The 16,320-nt window shown below is 35.7% G+C and overlaps 1 protein-coding gene across 4 annotated transcripts in view; it reads left to right on the top strand.

Annotated features, from left to right (window-relative positions):
• LOC138747304 (signal transducer and activator of transcription 5B-like) overlaps positions 1-16,320 on the top strand; it is a 215,210-nt gene that overhangs the window by 102,685 nt on the left and 96,205 nt on the right. Inside the window, exon 1 of one of the 4 annotated variants that reach the window (XM_069906396.1) lies at positions 14,722-14,848. The exons of the other annotated variants lie outside the window; for them this stretch is intronic. Within the exon in view, the coding sequence (XP_069762497.1) occupies positions 14,729-14,848 (120 nt within the window). The 5' untranslated portion in view covers positions 14,722-14,728. Of the gene's footprint in view, positions 1-14,721; positions 14,849-16,320 lie in introns of those variants that run through there. 4 annotated transcript variants of the gene reach the window in all.

Below are 16,320 nucleotides of genomic sequence, written 5' to 3'. Positions count from 1 at the left end.
TCATTTTCTCCCCCCCCCCCCCTCCCTCTTCCCATCCCACCCTCCCTACCTCCCCTCCCATTCATTTAAAGTTCAGGATCTAAGATACATTAAACCCGTCAAACAATGTTGTCACTCAATAAAAATAAACAAGAAATTCCACTGAGTCAATTCTTTTCATTCCCTTCTCCTTCTGTCATTTTAGGTGGTAGATGTCCCCGGTAGGTTTTCTCTATTGTGTTTCATGTATGGCTCCCATATTTGTTAAAATATTGTAATATTATTTCTTAAATTATATGTTATTTTTTCTAATGGAATACATTTATTCATTTCTATATACCATTGTTGTATTCTCAAGTTATCTTCTAATTTCCAGGCTGACATAATACATTTTTTTGCTACAGCTAGGGCTATCCTAACAAATCTTTTTTGTGCACCATCCAAATCAAGTCCAAATTCTTTGTTTTTTATGTTACTTAGGAGGAAGATCTCTGGGTTTTTTGGTATATTGCTTTTTGTGATTTTATTTAATATCTGGTTTAGATCTTCACAAAATTTTTCCACTTTCTCACATGTCCAGATTGCATGAATTGTTGTTCCCATTTCATTTTTACAGCGAAAACATCTGTCAGATACTGTTGGGTCCCATTTATTTAACTTTTGAGGTGTAATATATAGCCTGTGTATCCAGTTATATTGTATCATACGTAACCTCGTATTTATTGTATTTCTCATAGTTCCTGAGCATAACTTCTCCCATGTTTCCTTCTTTATCTTTATGTTTAGATCTTGTTCCCATTTTTGTTTAGTTTTACCATTTGTTTCCTCATTCTCCTTTTCTTGCAGTTTAATATACATGTTTGTTATAAATTTTTTGATTATCATTGTGTCTGTAATTACATATTCAAAATTACTTCCCTCTGGTAACCTCAGACTGCTTCCCAATTTGTCCTTCAAGTAGGATTTCAGTTGGTAGTATGCCAACACTGTATCGTGAGTGATATTATATTTATCCTTCATTTGTTCAAAGGATAATAATTTATTTCCTGAAAAGCAATTTTCTATTCTTTTGATCCATTTTTTCTCCCATTCTCTAAAGGAAAGGTTATCTATTGTAAAAGGAATTATCTGATTTTGCGTCAGTATTAGTTTGGGTAGTTGGTAATTTGTTTTATTCCTTTCTGCATGAATCTTCTTCCAAATATTGAGCAGATGATGTAATACTGGAGAATTCCTACGTTGTACCAATTTTTCATCCCATTTATATAATATATGTTCGGGTATCTTCTCCCCTATTTTATCTAGTTCTAATCTAGTCCAATCTGGCTTTTCCCTTGTTTGATAAAAATCTGATAGGTATCTTAATTGTGCGGCTCTATAATAATTTTTAAAGTTTGGCAGTTGTAAGCCTCCTTGTTTATACCATTCTGTTAATTTATCTAGTGCTATCCTCGGTTTCCCCCATTTCCATAAAAATTTCCTTATTATTTTCTTTTAACTCCTTGAATAATTTCTCCGTCAAGTGTATTGGCAATGCCTGAAATAGGTATTGTATCCTTGGGAAAATGTTCATTTTAATACAGTTTATCCTTCCTATTAGTGTTAGTGGTAAGTCTTTCCAATGCTCTAAGTCGTCCTGTAATTTTTTTATTAGTGGATAATAATTGAGTTTATATAGATGGCCGAGGTTTTTATTTATTTGTATACCTAGGTATCGTATTGCTTGCATTTGCCATCTGAATGGTGATTCTTTCTTAAATTTTGAGAAATCCGCATTATTCATTGGCATTGCTTCACTTTTATTTGCGTTAATCTTGTACCCTGACACTTCTCCATATTCCTTCAATTTCCTATGTAATTCTTTTATTGATATTTCTGGTTCTGCTAAGTATATTATAACGTCATCTGCAAATAGACTGATTTTATATTCCTTGTTTTTTTATTTTTATCCCTTTTATTTTATTTTCTGTTCTTATCAGTTCTGCTAGTGGTTCTATGGCTAATGCGAACAATAAAGGAGATAGTGGGTATCCCTGCCTTGTTGATCTGCTTAAGTTAAATTGTTTTGATATATATCCATTTACTGTCACTTTCGCCAATGGCCCCTTATATAATGCTTTAATCCAATTAATATATTTCTCTGGTAAACTGAATTTTTGTAGTACTTTGAATAAATAATTCCATTCTACTCTGTCAAAGGCCTTCTCTGTGTCTAAAGCAACTGCTACTGTTGGAGCTTTATTTCCTTCTACTGCATGAATTAAGTTAATAAATTTACAAATATTGCTGTTGTTCGTCTTTTTTTAATAAATCCAGTTTGGTCTAGATTTACTATTTTTGGTACATAGTCGGCCATTCTGTTTGCTAATAGTTTGTTTGCTAATAGTTTAGCTATTATCTTATAATCTGTGTTAAGTAGAGGTATTGTTCTATATGACGCTGGTGCAAGTAGATCTTTCCCTGTCTTTGGTATTACTGTAATTATTGCTGTTTTGCATGAATCTGGTATGCTTTGTGTTTTATCAATCTGGTTGATTACTTCCAGAAGGGGAGGAATTAATAAGTCTTTAAATGTTTTATAGAATTCTATTGGGAATCCATCCTCTCCTGGTGTTTTATTATTTGGTAATTGTTTTATTATCTCTTGTATTTCTACTATTTCAAGTGGTTCTGTTAATTTATTTTGTTCCTCTATTTGTAATTTTGGTAGTTCAATTTTAGTTAAAAATTCATCTATTTTGTCTTCTTTCCCTTTGTTTTCAGTTTGGTATAATTGTTCATAGAATTCTCTAAAGTTTTCATTAATCTCCGTTGGATTATATGTGATTTGTTTGTCTTTTTTCCTTGATGCCAATACCATTCTCTTAGTTTGTTCTGTCTTAAGTTACCATGCTAGAATTTTGTGCGTTTTTTCTCCTAGTTCATAATATTTCTGTTTTGTCTTCATTATGTTCTTCTCCACCTTATATGTTTGTAGTGTTTCATATTTTATTTTTTTATCTGCCAATTTTCTTCTTTTAGTTGTGTCTTCCTTCATTGCTAATTCTTTTTCTATATTTGCTATTTTCCTTTCCAACTGCTCTGTTTCCTGATTGTAGTCCTTCTTCATCTTGGTTACATAACTTATTATTTGCCCTCTGATGAACGCTTTCATTGCGTCCCATAGTATAAACTTATCTTTCACTGATTCCGTATTTATTTCAAAGTACATTTTAATTTGTCTTTCAATGAATTCTCTAAAATCCTGCCTTTTAAGTAGCATGGAGTTTAATCTCCATCTATACATTCTTGGAGGGATGTCCTCTAACTCTATTGTCAATATCAGGGGTGAGTGGTCCGATAATATTCTAGCTTTATATTCTGTTTTTCTTACTCTGTCTTACATGCGAGCTGATAACAGGAATAGGTCTATTCTTGAGTATGTTTTATGTCTACCCGAATAATATGAATATTCCTTATCCTTTGGGTGTTGTTTCCTCCAAATATCCAAAAGTTGCATTTCTTGCATCGATTTAATTATAAATTTGGTTACTTTGTTCTTTCTGTTAATTTTTTCCCCAGTTTTATCCATGTTTGAATCCAAATTAAGGTTGAAATCCCCTCCTACTAGTATGTTCCCTTGCGTGTCTGCTATCTTCAAAAAAATATCTTGCATAAATTTTTGATCTTCTTCGTTAGGTGAATATACATTGAGTAAATTCCAAAACTCCGAATATATCTGACATTTTATCATTACATATCTCCCTCCTGGATCTATTATTTCCTCTTCTATTTTGATTGGTACATTTTTACTGATTAATATAGCTACTCCTCTAGCTTTTGAATTATATGACGCTGCTGTTACATGTCTTATCCAATCTCTCTTTAATTTCTTGTGCTCCATTTCAGTTAAATGTGTTTCTTGCACGAATGCTATATCAATTTTTTCTTTTTTCAGTAAATTTAGCAGTTTCTTCCTTTTGATTTGGTTATGTATACCGTTAATATTTAAAGTCATATAGTTCAACATAGCCATTTCATACTTTGTTTATCTTTCCTTTTCGTTTCCTCATCATCACCTTTCCTTCTTATCCATTTCTGCTTTCTTGTTTTGAACACTTTATAAGACAACATTTCTAAAACATCAAACATTTCCCTTATTCTCCTATCTAAAATTTCTTTAACCCCACTATCCCGTCCCCTTCCTGAATTGCCCTTTATCCCTTGTCGGGCAACCACATCTCCCCTCTCCATTTGGATTTGCGAATTCACTCGCAAGCGTCAACTGATTTCGCAGTGACTGTAACTCCTCCCCACCCAGCACCCCCCCCCAGAAAAGATTTTAATTTTCATATATAACAAAGGTCACTCTCTTAATTCCCTCCTTACTTCCTCTCTTCCCTTTCTTTCCCTTATTAATTCTTATCTATACTCTATATATTTTCTTTTTAATACGGATACACTCATGTACATACATACATATATGTACATACACACTAATATATATATACCCATATACACACATACATATAGTTCGTCGTCATTTTTGCTCTCGTTACCCCAACCAACCATTTTTCCCCTGCAGCCGCTGCAACCGTGTCTGCCTGTCCCGCATCGGACTTGTCAGCCACAAACGAGCCTGCAGCTGACGTGGACTTTTACCTCCTCCATAAATCTTCGTCCGCGAAGCCAAGCCAAAGAAGACATGTCTTCATCTCTCTGTCTGTCTTGTAGTTTCTGCAAATTTTCATGCTTCCTCCGGATCCGAGAATAGTCTGTTTTGCTGCCCTGGAATAACTATTTTAAGTACCGCTGGGTACTTTAGCATAAATTTATATCCTTTTTTCCATAGGATCGCTTTTGCTGTATTAAACTCCTTTTTCTTCTTCAGGAGTTCAAAACTTATGTCTGGATAGAAAAAAAAATTTTGACCTTTGTATTCCAGTGGCTTTTTGTCTTCTCTTATTGTATATCTTAGGAATTTTACTGAAATGGATCTTGGTTTTTGTTGTGGCTGTGGTTTTTAGGGGATAATGTTCTATGTGCCCTTTCTATTTCCATTTCTTCCTGTAATTCTGGTCTTCCTAGGACCCTGGGGATCCAATCTTTTATAAATTCTCTCATATTGTTGCCTTCTTCATCTTCCTTAAGGCCCACTATCTTTATATTATTTCTTCTATTATAATTTTCCATTATATCTATCTTCTGAGCTAACAGCTCTTGTGTCTCTTTAACTTTTTTATTAGATTCTTCTAATTTCTTTCTTAAGTCCTCTACTTCCATTTCTACAACTGTTTCTCGTTCTTCCACCATGTCCACTCTTTTTCCTATATCTGACATGACCATCTCTAATCTATTCATTTTTTCTTCTGTACTTTTAATTCTTCTTTTTATTTCACTAAATTCTTGTGATTGCCATTCTTTTACAGATTCCATATATTCTTTTTAAAAAAAAAATTTCCATTGTCTTGCCTTTCCCTTCTTCCATTTCTCTATGTTCTTCTTCTTCTTCCTCTGGGTTGGTCATCTGTTGTTTCCTTGTTTTCTTTTTACTCTCTTCTTTCTTGTTCTCGTTGTCTTCTATGTTCTCTTCCTGTTGTTGTGTTGTAGCTGTCATCCTCAGCTGTGGAGATCGACTCCTCAGCTGGTCCCCCCTCCCGTCAGTGTTTTTTTTGTCATGCGCGGTTGCGCACTTTTGCTTGGCTCCGCGAACCATTTTTGTAGTCCCGAGCTCAGGACTTCGACTGACCTGAGGGAGTGGGCTTCTCTCTCCGCGGCGGGCCTCCTCGGACAGGTAAGGCCTTCACCTTCTTCTTCCGATGTCTTTTCTTCTTCTCTTCTTCCCTTTGCTTTCGACTTTTCTTTCTTCGTTGCCATTTTCTTCCCACTTTTACTTTCACTTTATTTTAATTTTTGTGTTTGTGCCTTTGTGTTTTCTGTGTTTTTTTTAAACTTTTCCGGAGATGGCTGGAGTTCCTCGACCGGCCACTACTCCATCATGTGACTCCTCCCCGTAGTTGCAGCTTTATGTAGCTTTAATTTGTTGATAAAACATAAACATTTTGAATATCTCTGCATTAAGACTTTCATAACGATGAATTAACAAAGCATCCTGTATATTGATATAACGATATTCAACTTTAAACCAATATACAAAAGAAATAAGACAAAATAAGGTGAATTCAAAGAAAAGTCTCGAGCTCACGTCTCCTTCATGGTTTGTCGAAGAATGAGATGCAAGCTCTTGGTCCGCTCGGATATTATGACATATTACATCATAGTCACCACGGTAACACTACAAACAATACTTTTTCTTAAAGAGATTGGCATAAAGTTAACTAAGAATCAAAAACACAAGGTTTTAACCTTTACATTCCGGCCCCTAATTATTATAATAGACATTAATGGCTATACATAATAATTACTATTACAGATACAAAATAAATATGGTAAGTATAATGTTATGAGTCCAGAGGACCCCAAAACCCAGCAGCAATAGAAATTCACAAAGACAAATGGTTACTTAACAAAAGTTGTTTTTAATTTTCCTTAAACATAAAAACAGGATCAAACTTTAGCTTATTACTATTAACCCTCTTCTATTTCTAAGCGCACTTGTATGTAATGTGTATGTTCAGAAAAGTTCTTTGATTCACAGTCCAATCTCACTTCTCACTCCTCCAAGTTCACCTGTATCAGGCAATTCTGATACTGTGCACAGAATTTAACATTTATGAATTTTCTTCAAGCTCTGGTGCTTAAAATTAAATGGTTAATGCTCAGGAAGGTTGTTTTTGGTTTAAGAGAGAGATTCATTGCTCATTGGACACACACAAACTGATTTACTTCCATCAGCCACTTCAGTGTCTTGCCGAAGAAACTTGCCCCATCATGGGTTTTCCCAAATGATAACCTCTTCTTCCAGGTCACCACAGAGTTCCTCTTGTTTCTCTTATTTCAGGAGAAACACTCTAACCAGTTATTTCCTCTTGTATTACTTGTAAAGGACCAAAATAATCAACTCCCACATATGTAAATGGGGGTTCATCAGGTGAAACTCTGTCTTGTGGCAAATCCGCCATTTGTTGTCGTCCAGGTTTAGCATTTGAATCCTTCTTGATCTCATTAATTCTGTTTGTCACAAAGGTACGAAACCTCATGGTTTTGTTAATAATGTATTCAAGTACTGATGTACTATCTGTCCAAAACACAGAATCTGCTAGCTCCATTTGTAATTCTCTTCTTAACTCAGTGCCCATTTTGCTCACCATAGTAGTGGCAGTGAATTCCATTCGAGGTATGGTGACTGGCTTTAATGGAGCTACTCTCGCTTTTCCCATTACAAATCCACAATGTACTCACTTTTGGTTTTTTCGCAGTACTAAATAACTGACAGTACCAAAACTACCTTTGCTCGCATCAGCAAAGTGGTGTAACTGAGCAAATGTAGCAATTCCAAAGTCTGTTGGTTTAAAACATCTTTTGACTTCAACATTTTCTAACATTTTAAGATTCTCAATCCAATTCATCCAATCTTGTGCAATGGAATCTGGTATAGTTTCATCCCATCCAAAGTTACTTCTGCACAATTCTTGCAGAATTTTCTTGGCTATTAATACTACTGGTGCCAATATTCCCAAAGGATCATTTTTATTGGAAGAATACCTCTTCTTGTCAAAGGCCGTTCTTTCAAAACAATTTTGAATTTGAAAGCATCAGATTGAATACACTATTGCACTCCCAGAATTCTTTCGGCAGGTAGAACGTCACAATCCAAGTGAAGATGTTTTATCTCCTTTGCTCTTTCTTCCTCAGGAATAACAGCCAACACATCTCGACTGTTGCTAATCCATTTCGTGAGGAAGAAACCTTCTTTTCTACAGATCTCCTTTAACTCTTGATAAAGATCTATTGTTTCTTTTTCTGAAACCACTGAAGGAAGACAGTCATCAACATAGAAATTATTCCTGATGATGTTTATAGCTGGAGAACGAAATTGCTCTTCATTATCTTCAGCACATTTCCTGAGAGCAAAATTTGCCCAACTTGGTGACTAATTGCTCCAAATAGATGAACTGTCATTCTGTATTCAATCATATCTTTACTGTAATCTCCATTAGGCCACTGAAACAATCGTAGAAAATCACGATCTTCTGATTGTACTTACACGATGAAACATCGGTTGAATATCTGCAGCAATTACAAAAGGCTCTTTATAAAATCTTATCAGAACACCTATTAAAGTATTGGTTAAGTCTGGACCTTGTAGAAGTTGAGAATTCAATGAAACTCCTTGAAATTATGCTCCAAAAATCAAATATTATGCGTAGTTTCTCCTTTTGCGGATGTATAACTCCACGATGAGGTAAATACCATTTTCTACCATCTTTACGTTCCAAGATATCTTCTGATGCTTTTTCTACATAATCCTTGGCTATCATGTCCAATGTAACATTGGTATATTCCAAATGAAAGGAAGAATTTCTCTTCAAATTCAGCATACACTGTTCTGCAATTATTTTATTGTCTGGCATACAAATTTCTCTTTAAGTGTAATGCTATACAGCAATGACCATCAACATGTTGAACAGAATTTTAAACTAAATCCAGAAACTGTTTGTCCTCCTTCAAAGGTTCTCGAATATCTTTGAGACATTCAGGAAAATCAGTTTTAAATTTTAAATAGATCATTCTGTTGACATTTATTTTCAACGTCTCCTGATCATTATTAATTTTTCTTCCTAATGGTCCGTTAATTGTCCATCCAAGCAATGCTCTCACGGCATAAGGTCTGTCATTTTGACTCCTTATTACTTCTAGAGGTTCAAGAATCCAATTAACATCACGATTGAGTAAGCAAACATCTTTTAGATGATCCCACTGTTTGATATCATCCTGATAGGGAATATTCTCCTTATTCACAGGCATAGTCTTTTGAGTATATACACTTGGAAGATTGCAAAATTCATTGCTATTCAATCCAGCAATCTGTAAACCTGAAACTATATTAGTTTCAATATTCTTTTCATTGTTCATTGTCTTCAACAAGATCTGTGATCTTTTACCATGAAGATTAAGTTTATTCATTAATTCAACAGTACAAAATGATGCGGTACTTCCTGGATCAAGAAATGCGTAGGTCTTCAGTATGAAGCTTCCTTTTTTTAAGCTTTCACCTGTACAGGAACTATTGAGAGAGCTTTGTCACCGGCCCCAGTAAGACTGTTTGTTTGAAGTGAAGCTGAGGCATTCTCTTTGACTATGTCTTTAGTCTTTGATTCAGATTGTTTGACTTTTTCAACTTTACTTGGTTGAGTATGCAGTAACTTGGGATGTTTTAAACTGCCTATATCACAACTGAGTCAGTTATTACAAGTTTTACTGATGTGTCCTTTACACAGGGAACCGAAACCTATTCCATTCTTCTTTAAAAAAGTTATTTTCTCGTCATATGACTTTTTCTCCAATCATGAACATTTTTCTAAAGTATGCTTATCTTTGCAATACAAACAGCTTTCCTGAACGGTCTGATCTTCTTTTTCCATTGTTTCCTTGTTCTTTCTTGTGCTTGTATCTGACACAGCAGTAAAAAAGGCACTTCCCTTTGGTTTCTGTTGAGACGATGATTTAGACTTCTTTACATCTTTAGGAACTATTGAAGTATCCTTAATATTCCCAAATACTGGTATGGTTAAACGTGCACATGCCATTCCAAAAATTGTACAACATCCTCAAAAGTGGCATCCTTTCCGGGAAGCATCTTAAGCTCTGCCACCTTGGTTCTCCATGTCCTTCATCTTACAAGGTAATTTATTGACAATAATTGACAAATTAGCAAGAAAATTCAGCAGCTCTTGCAAATGTCCACCACTTCCCATTGTGTTACATCATCCTCTCAGAAAGAGAGCATGTACTTGTAAAGCCTTTGCGTCCTCTGATTTTATTGATGACCAAGGAAGAATCTTGTCCGTGTGGGCCATTACGATTTGATGTTCTTCGCCATAATGTTGACGCAATCATTCTTTTGCCCTTTTAAAACCTTGTTCTGAATTCTTATATTGGCAGCTTTTGACTAACTCCTTCACCTCTCCTCCAGTAAACTGTTCCAGGTAATACAGACGATCTTCAGCATTTTTAGAATTACTTTCAATGTGAGGTTCAAAAGACTTCATGCACATCAGATATTGTAATGGATCCCCATTAAAAACTGGAATTTCCTTCTTCGATAAACCACATGAACCTTGTTGCTGTGCTAACAGCAGAAATTTCATTTTGTTTTGCTCTGAGTGATATTGTATTGTCTTGTCTACCATGGCTTGCAACTGGTTGTGTTGTGAATGGAGCATACGGAACTTGAACTGGTGCCATAGGTGTAAGACCTTGAGTTGGAAGTGATGACATTGATGGGGATCCTTGGTATGTAAGTGATGGCATTGGTGGAAATCCTTGTCTTGTTGCTAGTTCTTCAGCAACACGAAGAGACATCAATGGTTGAGTATGATCAACTCGCATGGTTGAACTTTTTTTAAATGCTCTCCTTTTGAGAAGATTCATATATTGTGCACTCTGGAGAGATTGAATATCGGTAGGGTTGGCCTTGTCATTTGAGCACTAGTAGCGCCACCCGTGGCTCCTTGCTTGAGTATACTCGATTCTTGTGACTGCGGTACCCATTGATCTGCTGGAATGTTAGGTGCTAGCTCTCTGGGTATTTCACTTTGAGTGATAGATCTTGCAGAAGCTTGAGCTAATGCTTTCACTTTGGCCATATTCATAACACGTTGTTCCTCAAGCTCTAGTCTTTTCTTTTCTCTCTTCAGTAATCTTTTTTGTTCTTCACTAGCCATTTGTAACTTCAGTTCCTGATTCTTCATTTCAGCTTCCATCTCTTCTAAAGCACGTCTTTTCTCCAAACATTCACATTGTGTACAGATAGTAGCCAAGTCTGCTTGTGCCTTAGCGTCCATACCTGACATGCTTGAAGCGCGCTAAGCTGTACTTGCTCAAGATGCCTTTGAAGATCTTCCTGTGCTCATAACCTTGGAAATATTATCATCAAGATTCACAATTTAACTTTCAGATACCGCTGATTGAGTCTCTATCTTCAGCATTTCACTTGGTACAGCACCAGTGGGGGCTTTGCAACGTAGATACATCTGTTTCAGTTCTACTAACCTTTAAGTCAGCTAATGAAGCCCTGCAGTGCCTTGATTGTGTCCTCTTCTTGCTTGGTAGTTGAAGCCGCTTCTATAGTGGCTGGCTCCAATCTGCCAAGTGTTGTCTGTCTGCCTTGCTGGCTCAACTCACAAACGAACAGTTCTTTGAGAGGAGCTGCTTGCTTGAGGTCTTCAGCCTGATGAGACGACTTCTTCTCCATTTTGGATTCTTCACACTGCAGCCTGTCTTCTCGTGGCTTATCCTGGTTCCTGGGAACTATAAACAAATTTGTATCTTGGTTGGTACCTTTAAGAAGATTTCTCTAGCTGAATTGTCTCTGTGTTCTGCACACAAATTCTTTCTTATCAGGTATTTATAATAAATTGTTTATAATAACATTTCTGGGCTTCCTGTCAGATTCTGCAACCAGAGCTCTACCTTATCTTTGAAGGTTACAGGTTTCTTTCAAGCCTTAATTCAACTTTAAACTTCTCAATTGGCAGACATATTCTAACAGAAAACTGGATTTCTTTTTTTTTAAATTTTTTATTTTTCACTCTATAAACCATATTGACCAAGATACATACAGACATTTTTCTTCTTAAATATATACAGTGTCGTTTTCTCCCCCTTTTTCCCCCCTCCCTTCCCTCCCTCCCTCACTCCCTTTCCCATTTATTTAAAGTTCAATCTATAAGATACATTAAACCTGTTAAACAATGTTGTCACTTAATAAAAATAAACAAGAAATTTTACTGAGTCAGTTCTTTTCATTCTCTTCTCCTTCTGTCATTTTAGGTGGTGGAAGTCCACGGTAGGATTTCTCTATTGTGTTTCATGTATGGCTCCCATATTTGTTCGAATATTGTAATATTATTTCTTAAATTATATGTTATTTTTTCTAATGGAACCATTGTTGTATTCTCAAGTTATCTTCTAATTTCCAGGTAGACATAATACATTTTTTTGCTACAGCTAGGGCTATCATAACAAATCTTTTTTGTGCTCCATCCAAATCGAGTCCAAATTCTTTGTTTCTTATATTACTTAGGAGGAAGATCTCTGGGTTTTTTGGTATATTGCTTTTTGTGATTTTATTTAATATCTGGTTTAGATCTTCACAAAATTTTTTCACTTTCTCACATGTCCAAATTGCATGAATTGTTGTTCCCATTTCCTTTTTACAGCGAAAACATCTGTCTGATACTGTTAGGTCCCATTTATTTAACTTTTGAGGTGTGATATATAGCCTGTGTATCCAGTTATATTGTATCATACGTAACCTCGTGTTTATTGTATTTCTCATAGTTCCGGAGCATAGCTTCTCCCATGTTTCATTCTTTATCTTGTTTAGATCTTGTTCCCATTTTTTTGTTTTACCATTAGTTTCCTCGTTCTCCTTTTCTTGCAGTTTGATGTACATGTTTGTTACAAATTTTTTGATTATCATTGTGTCTGTAATCACATATTTAAAATTGCTTCCTTCTGGTAACCTCAGACTGTTTCCCAATTTGTCCTTCAAGTAGGTTTTCAGTTGGTAGTATGCAAATATTGTATCGTGAGTTATATTATATTTATCCTTCATTTGTTCAAAGGATAATAATTTATTTCCCGAAAAACAATTTTCTATTTTGATCCCTTTTCTCTCCCATTCTCTAAAGGAAAGATTATCTATTGTAAAAGGGATTAGCTGATTTTGCGTCAATATTAGTTTTGGTAGTTGGAAATTTGTTTTATTCCTTTCTACATCAATCTTCTTCCAAATGTTGAGCAGATGATGCAATACCGGTGAATTCCTACGTTGCACCAATTTTTCATCCCATTTATATAGTATATGTTCAGGTATCTTCTACTGCTGGGTATTTTAACATAAATTGATAACCTTTTTTCCATAGGGTCGTTTTTGCTGCATTAAACTCCTTCCTTTTATTCAGGACTTCAAAACTTTTATCTGGATAGAAAAAAATTTTTTTGACCCTTGTATTCCAGTGGTTTTTTGTCTTCTCTTATTTTCTTCATTGCCTTCTCCAATATATTTTCTCTTGTTGTATATCTTAGGAATTTTACTAGAATGGATCTTGGTTTTTGTTGTGGTTGTGGTTTAGGGGCTAATGTTCTGTGTGCCCTTTCTATTTCCATTTCTTCCTGTAATTCTGGTCTTCCTAGGACCCTGGGGATCCATTCTTTTCTAAATTCTTTCATTTTTTTGCCTTCTTCATCTTCCTTAAAGCCCACTATCTTTATATTGTTTCTTCTATTATAATTTTCCATTATATCGATCTTCTGAGCTAACAGCTCCTGTGTCTCTTTAACTTTTTTTATCAGATTCTTCTAATTTCTTTTTTAAGTCATCTACTTCCATTTCTATGGCTGTTTCTCGTTCTTCCACCTTGTCTACTCTTTTTCCTATATCTGTCATGATCATCTCTAATCTATTCACTTTTTCTTCTGCACTTTTTATTCTTTTTATTTCACTGAATTCTTGTGACTGCCATTCTTTTACTATTTCCATATATTCTTTAAAAAAAATATATCCATGTACTTTCCCTTCCCTTCATCTTCCATTTCTCTGTGTTCTTCCTCCTCTTCTTCTGAGTCCACTCCAGGATCTGTGTCCTTTACCTCTGTCTCTTCTGGTTTTCCTGTTGGGTTGTTTGTTTTATTTTGTTGGGTATTTTTGGTCTTCTTATTTTTATTAGAAGTGTCTTGATGTTGATCTTCTTCCTCTGGGTTGGTCATCTGTTGTTTCTTTGATTTCTTATTTTTACTCTCTTCTTTCTTGCTCTCATTATTTTCTCTGTTTTCCTCTTGCTGATGTGTTGTAGTTGTCAGTTTCAGCTGTGGAGATCGACTCCTCAGCTGGTCCCCCCTCCCGTCAGTATTATCTTTGTCTTGCGCGGTTGCGCACTTTTGTTTGGCTCCGTGAGCCATTTTTGTAGTCCCGAGTTCGGGGCTTCGACTGACCTCAGGGAGCGTGCTTCTCTCTCCACGGCGGGCCTCCTCGTAAAGGTAAGGCCTTCACCTTCTTCTTCCGACCTCTTTCCTTCTTCTTTTCTTCCCATTGTTTTTGGCTTTTCTTTCTTCGCTGCCATTTTCTCCACACTTTTACTTTCACTTTGTTTTGGTTTTTATGTTTGTGCCTTTGGTTTTTCTCTATATTTTTTTTAAATTTTCTGGAGAGGGCTGAAGTTCCCCGACCGGCCACTACTCCATCACGTGACTCCAACTGGATTTCTTGTTGAAGCTTAAATGCTTCTTGCTTTTAAATCCAGTTGAGTTCTTTCAGACAGATCTTACGAACCTTTCTTCCAAACAAAGTTCACAATTAAAATTTTCTTTGAATCAAAATATAGACAACCCTTTCCAGGTTCTAATATATCCTAATTTCAAAAAGAGTCATCTTCAAGGAAATGTAGGACGATATTCCAAATTACTATCTTATTAATGCAATAAACCAAACTTTGAAGATGCAGCTTTATGTACCTTTAATTTGTTGATAAAACAGATAAACGTGTTGAATAACTTTGCATTATGATTTTCATAACAATGAATAAAAAAAGCATACTGTCTAATAATATAATAATATTCAACTTTAAACAGATATACAAAAGAAATGAGACAAATTCAAAGAAAAGTATCTCGAGCTCACGTCTCCTTCATGGTTCGTCGAAGAATGAGATGCAAGCTCTTGGTCCACTCAGATATTATGACATATTATGTCATAGTCACTATGGTAACACTACAAACAATACTTTTTCTTAAAGAGATAGGCACAAAATTAACTAAGAATCAAAAACACAAGGTTTTAACCTTTACAGGGAGATTTGATAGAGGTTTACAAAATTATGAAAGGTGTAGACACAGTAAATGCGAGTAGGCTCTTTCCACTTAGATTAGGAGAGATAAATACGAGAGAATGGCTTCAGGGTGAAAGGGGTAAGGTTTAGTGGAAGCATTAGGGGGAACCTTTTCCCTCAGAAAGTGGTGGGAGTTTGGAACGAGCTGCCATCTGACCTGGTAAAGACGGGCTCACTCTTATGTTTTAAGAATAAATTGGATAGATACATGGATGGGAGACGTCTGGAGGGTTATGGACTGAGTGCAGGTCGATGGGACTAGTGGAATGATATTTCCACATGGACTAGAAGGGCCGAATGGCCTGTTTTCTGTGCTGTAGTATTCTATGGTTCTATTTACCATTCTCCAATCCTACGGCACCTCCCTTGCGGCCAAAAGGACTCAAAGATCATAGCTACTGCCACAGCTATCTCTACCCTCACTTCCCACAGCAACATGAGGTATATCACACCTGGCCCCAGAGACTTAACAATCTTGATTTTTTAAAATATCTTATTGGTGTTTTACAATATAAACAATTGAACAGTACAATTATACAATGTGCTACAAGATTCGGAAAAGAACAAAAATTATAAACATTATACAATATTGTTATAATAAGAAAATCCAGAGCACAGAGCACAATCGTAACAATAAAATCAGATTTAACAACAAAAATGTTTACAATTCTCTTTCCTTCACTTCTCCTCCTATAATAATTTTATCAATATTTACATTATTCACAGTTAAACAAAACAATTATCTGTTACCAAAATCAAAAGAAGAAAAAAAGAAAATCCCAAACCAAAAAAAAATTCTTTGTTTTTAAGAATATCCAACATTTCTTCTTCCTTAATCTCAACACTGTCCAGCACACAAGCCTGCTCTATTCTGACCTCACCCTGAGCAAGGTCCTTTTCGCTTGTGAATACTGAAGCAAAGTATTCATTTAGGACCTCCCCAACCTCCTTCTCCTCCAAACACGTTACCTCCTTTATCCTTTAGCAGCCCCCACCTTCATTCTCGTCATTCTTCTGTTCTTCATTTGTGCATAGAACACCTTGGGATCGTCCTTAATCCTTAAAGGCCTCCTCATGCCCCCTTCGAGCTCTTCTAATTCCTTTCTTAAGCTCTTTCCTGGCTACCATATGAGCCCTTCCTGTTTCCCATCTCTAATATATACTTCCTCCCTCCTCTTGATTAGCTGGCTCACCTGTTTCATCAGCTACGGTTCCCTTTTCCTATCATCTTTTCCCTAACCCAGTGGGAAAAATCCATCCTGGACCCAGCACAAGTGGTCCCTAAACTTCCTCCATATTAGTTCTGTGCTTTCTCCCTTGAACATCTGTTTCCAATTTACTCTCGCTA

The sequence above is a fragment of the Narcine bancroftii genome, chromosome 12 (genome assembly GCF_036971445.1).
Source record: "Narcine bancroftii isolate sNarBan1 chromosome 12, sNarBan1.hap1, whole genome shotgun sequence".
NCBI classification, from domain to species: domain Eukaryota; kingdom Metazoa; phylum Chordata; class Chondrichthyes; order Torpediniformes; family Narcinidae; genus Narcine; species Narcine bancroftii.
The sequence above is the reverse complement of the archived record's forward strand: the minus strand, read 5'-3'. Positions and strand labels throughout refer to the sequence as shown.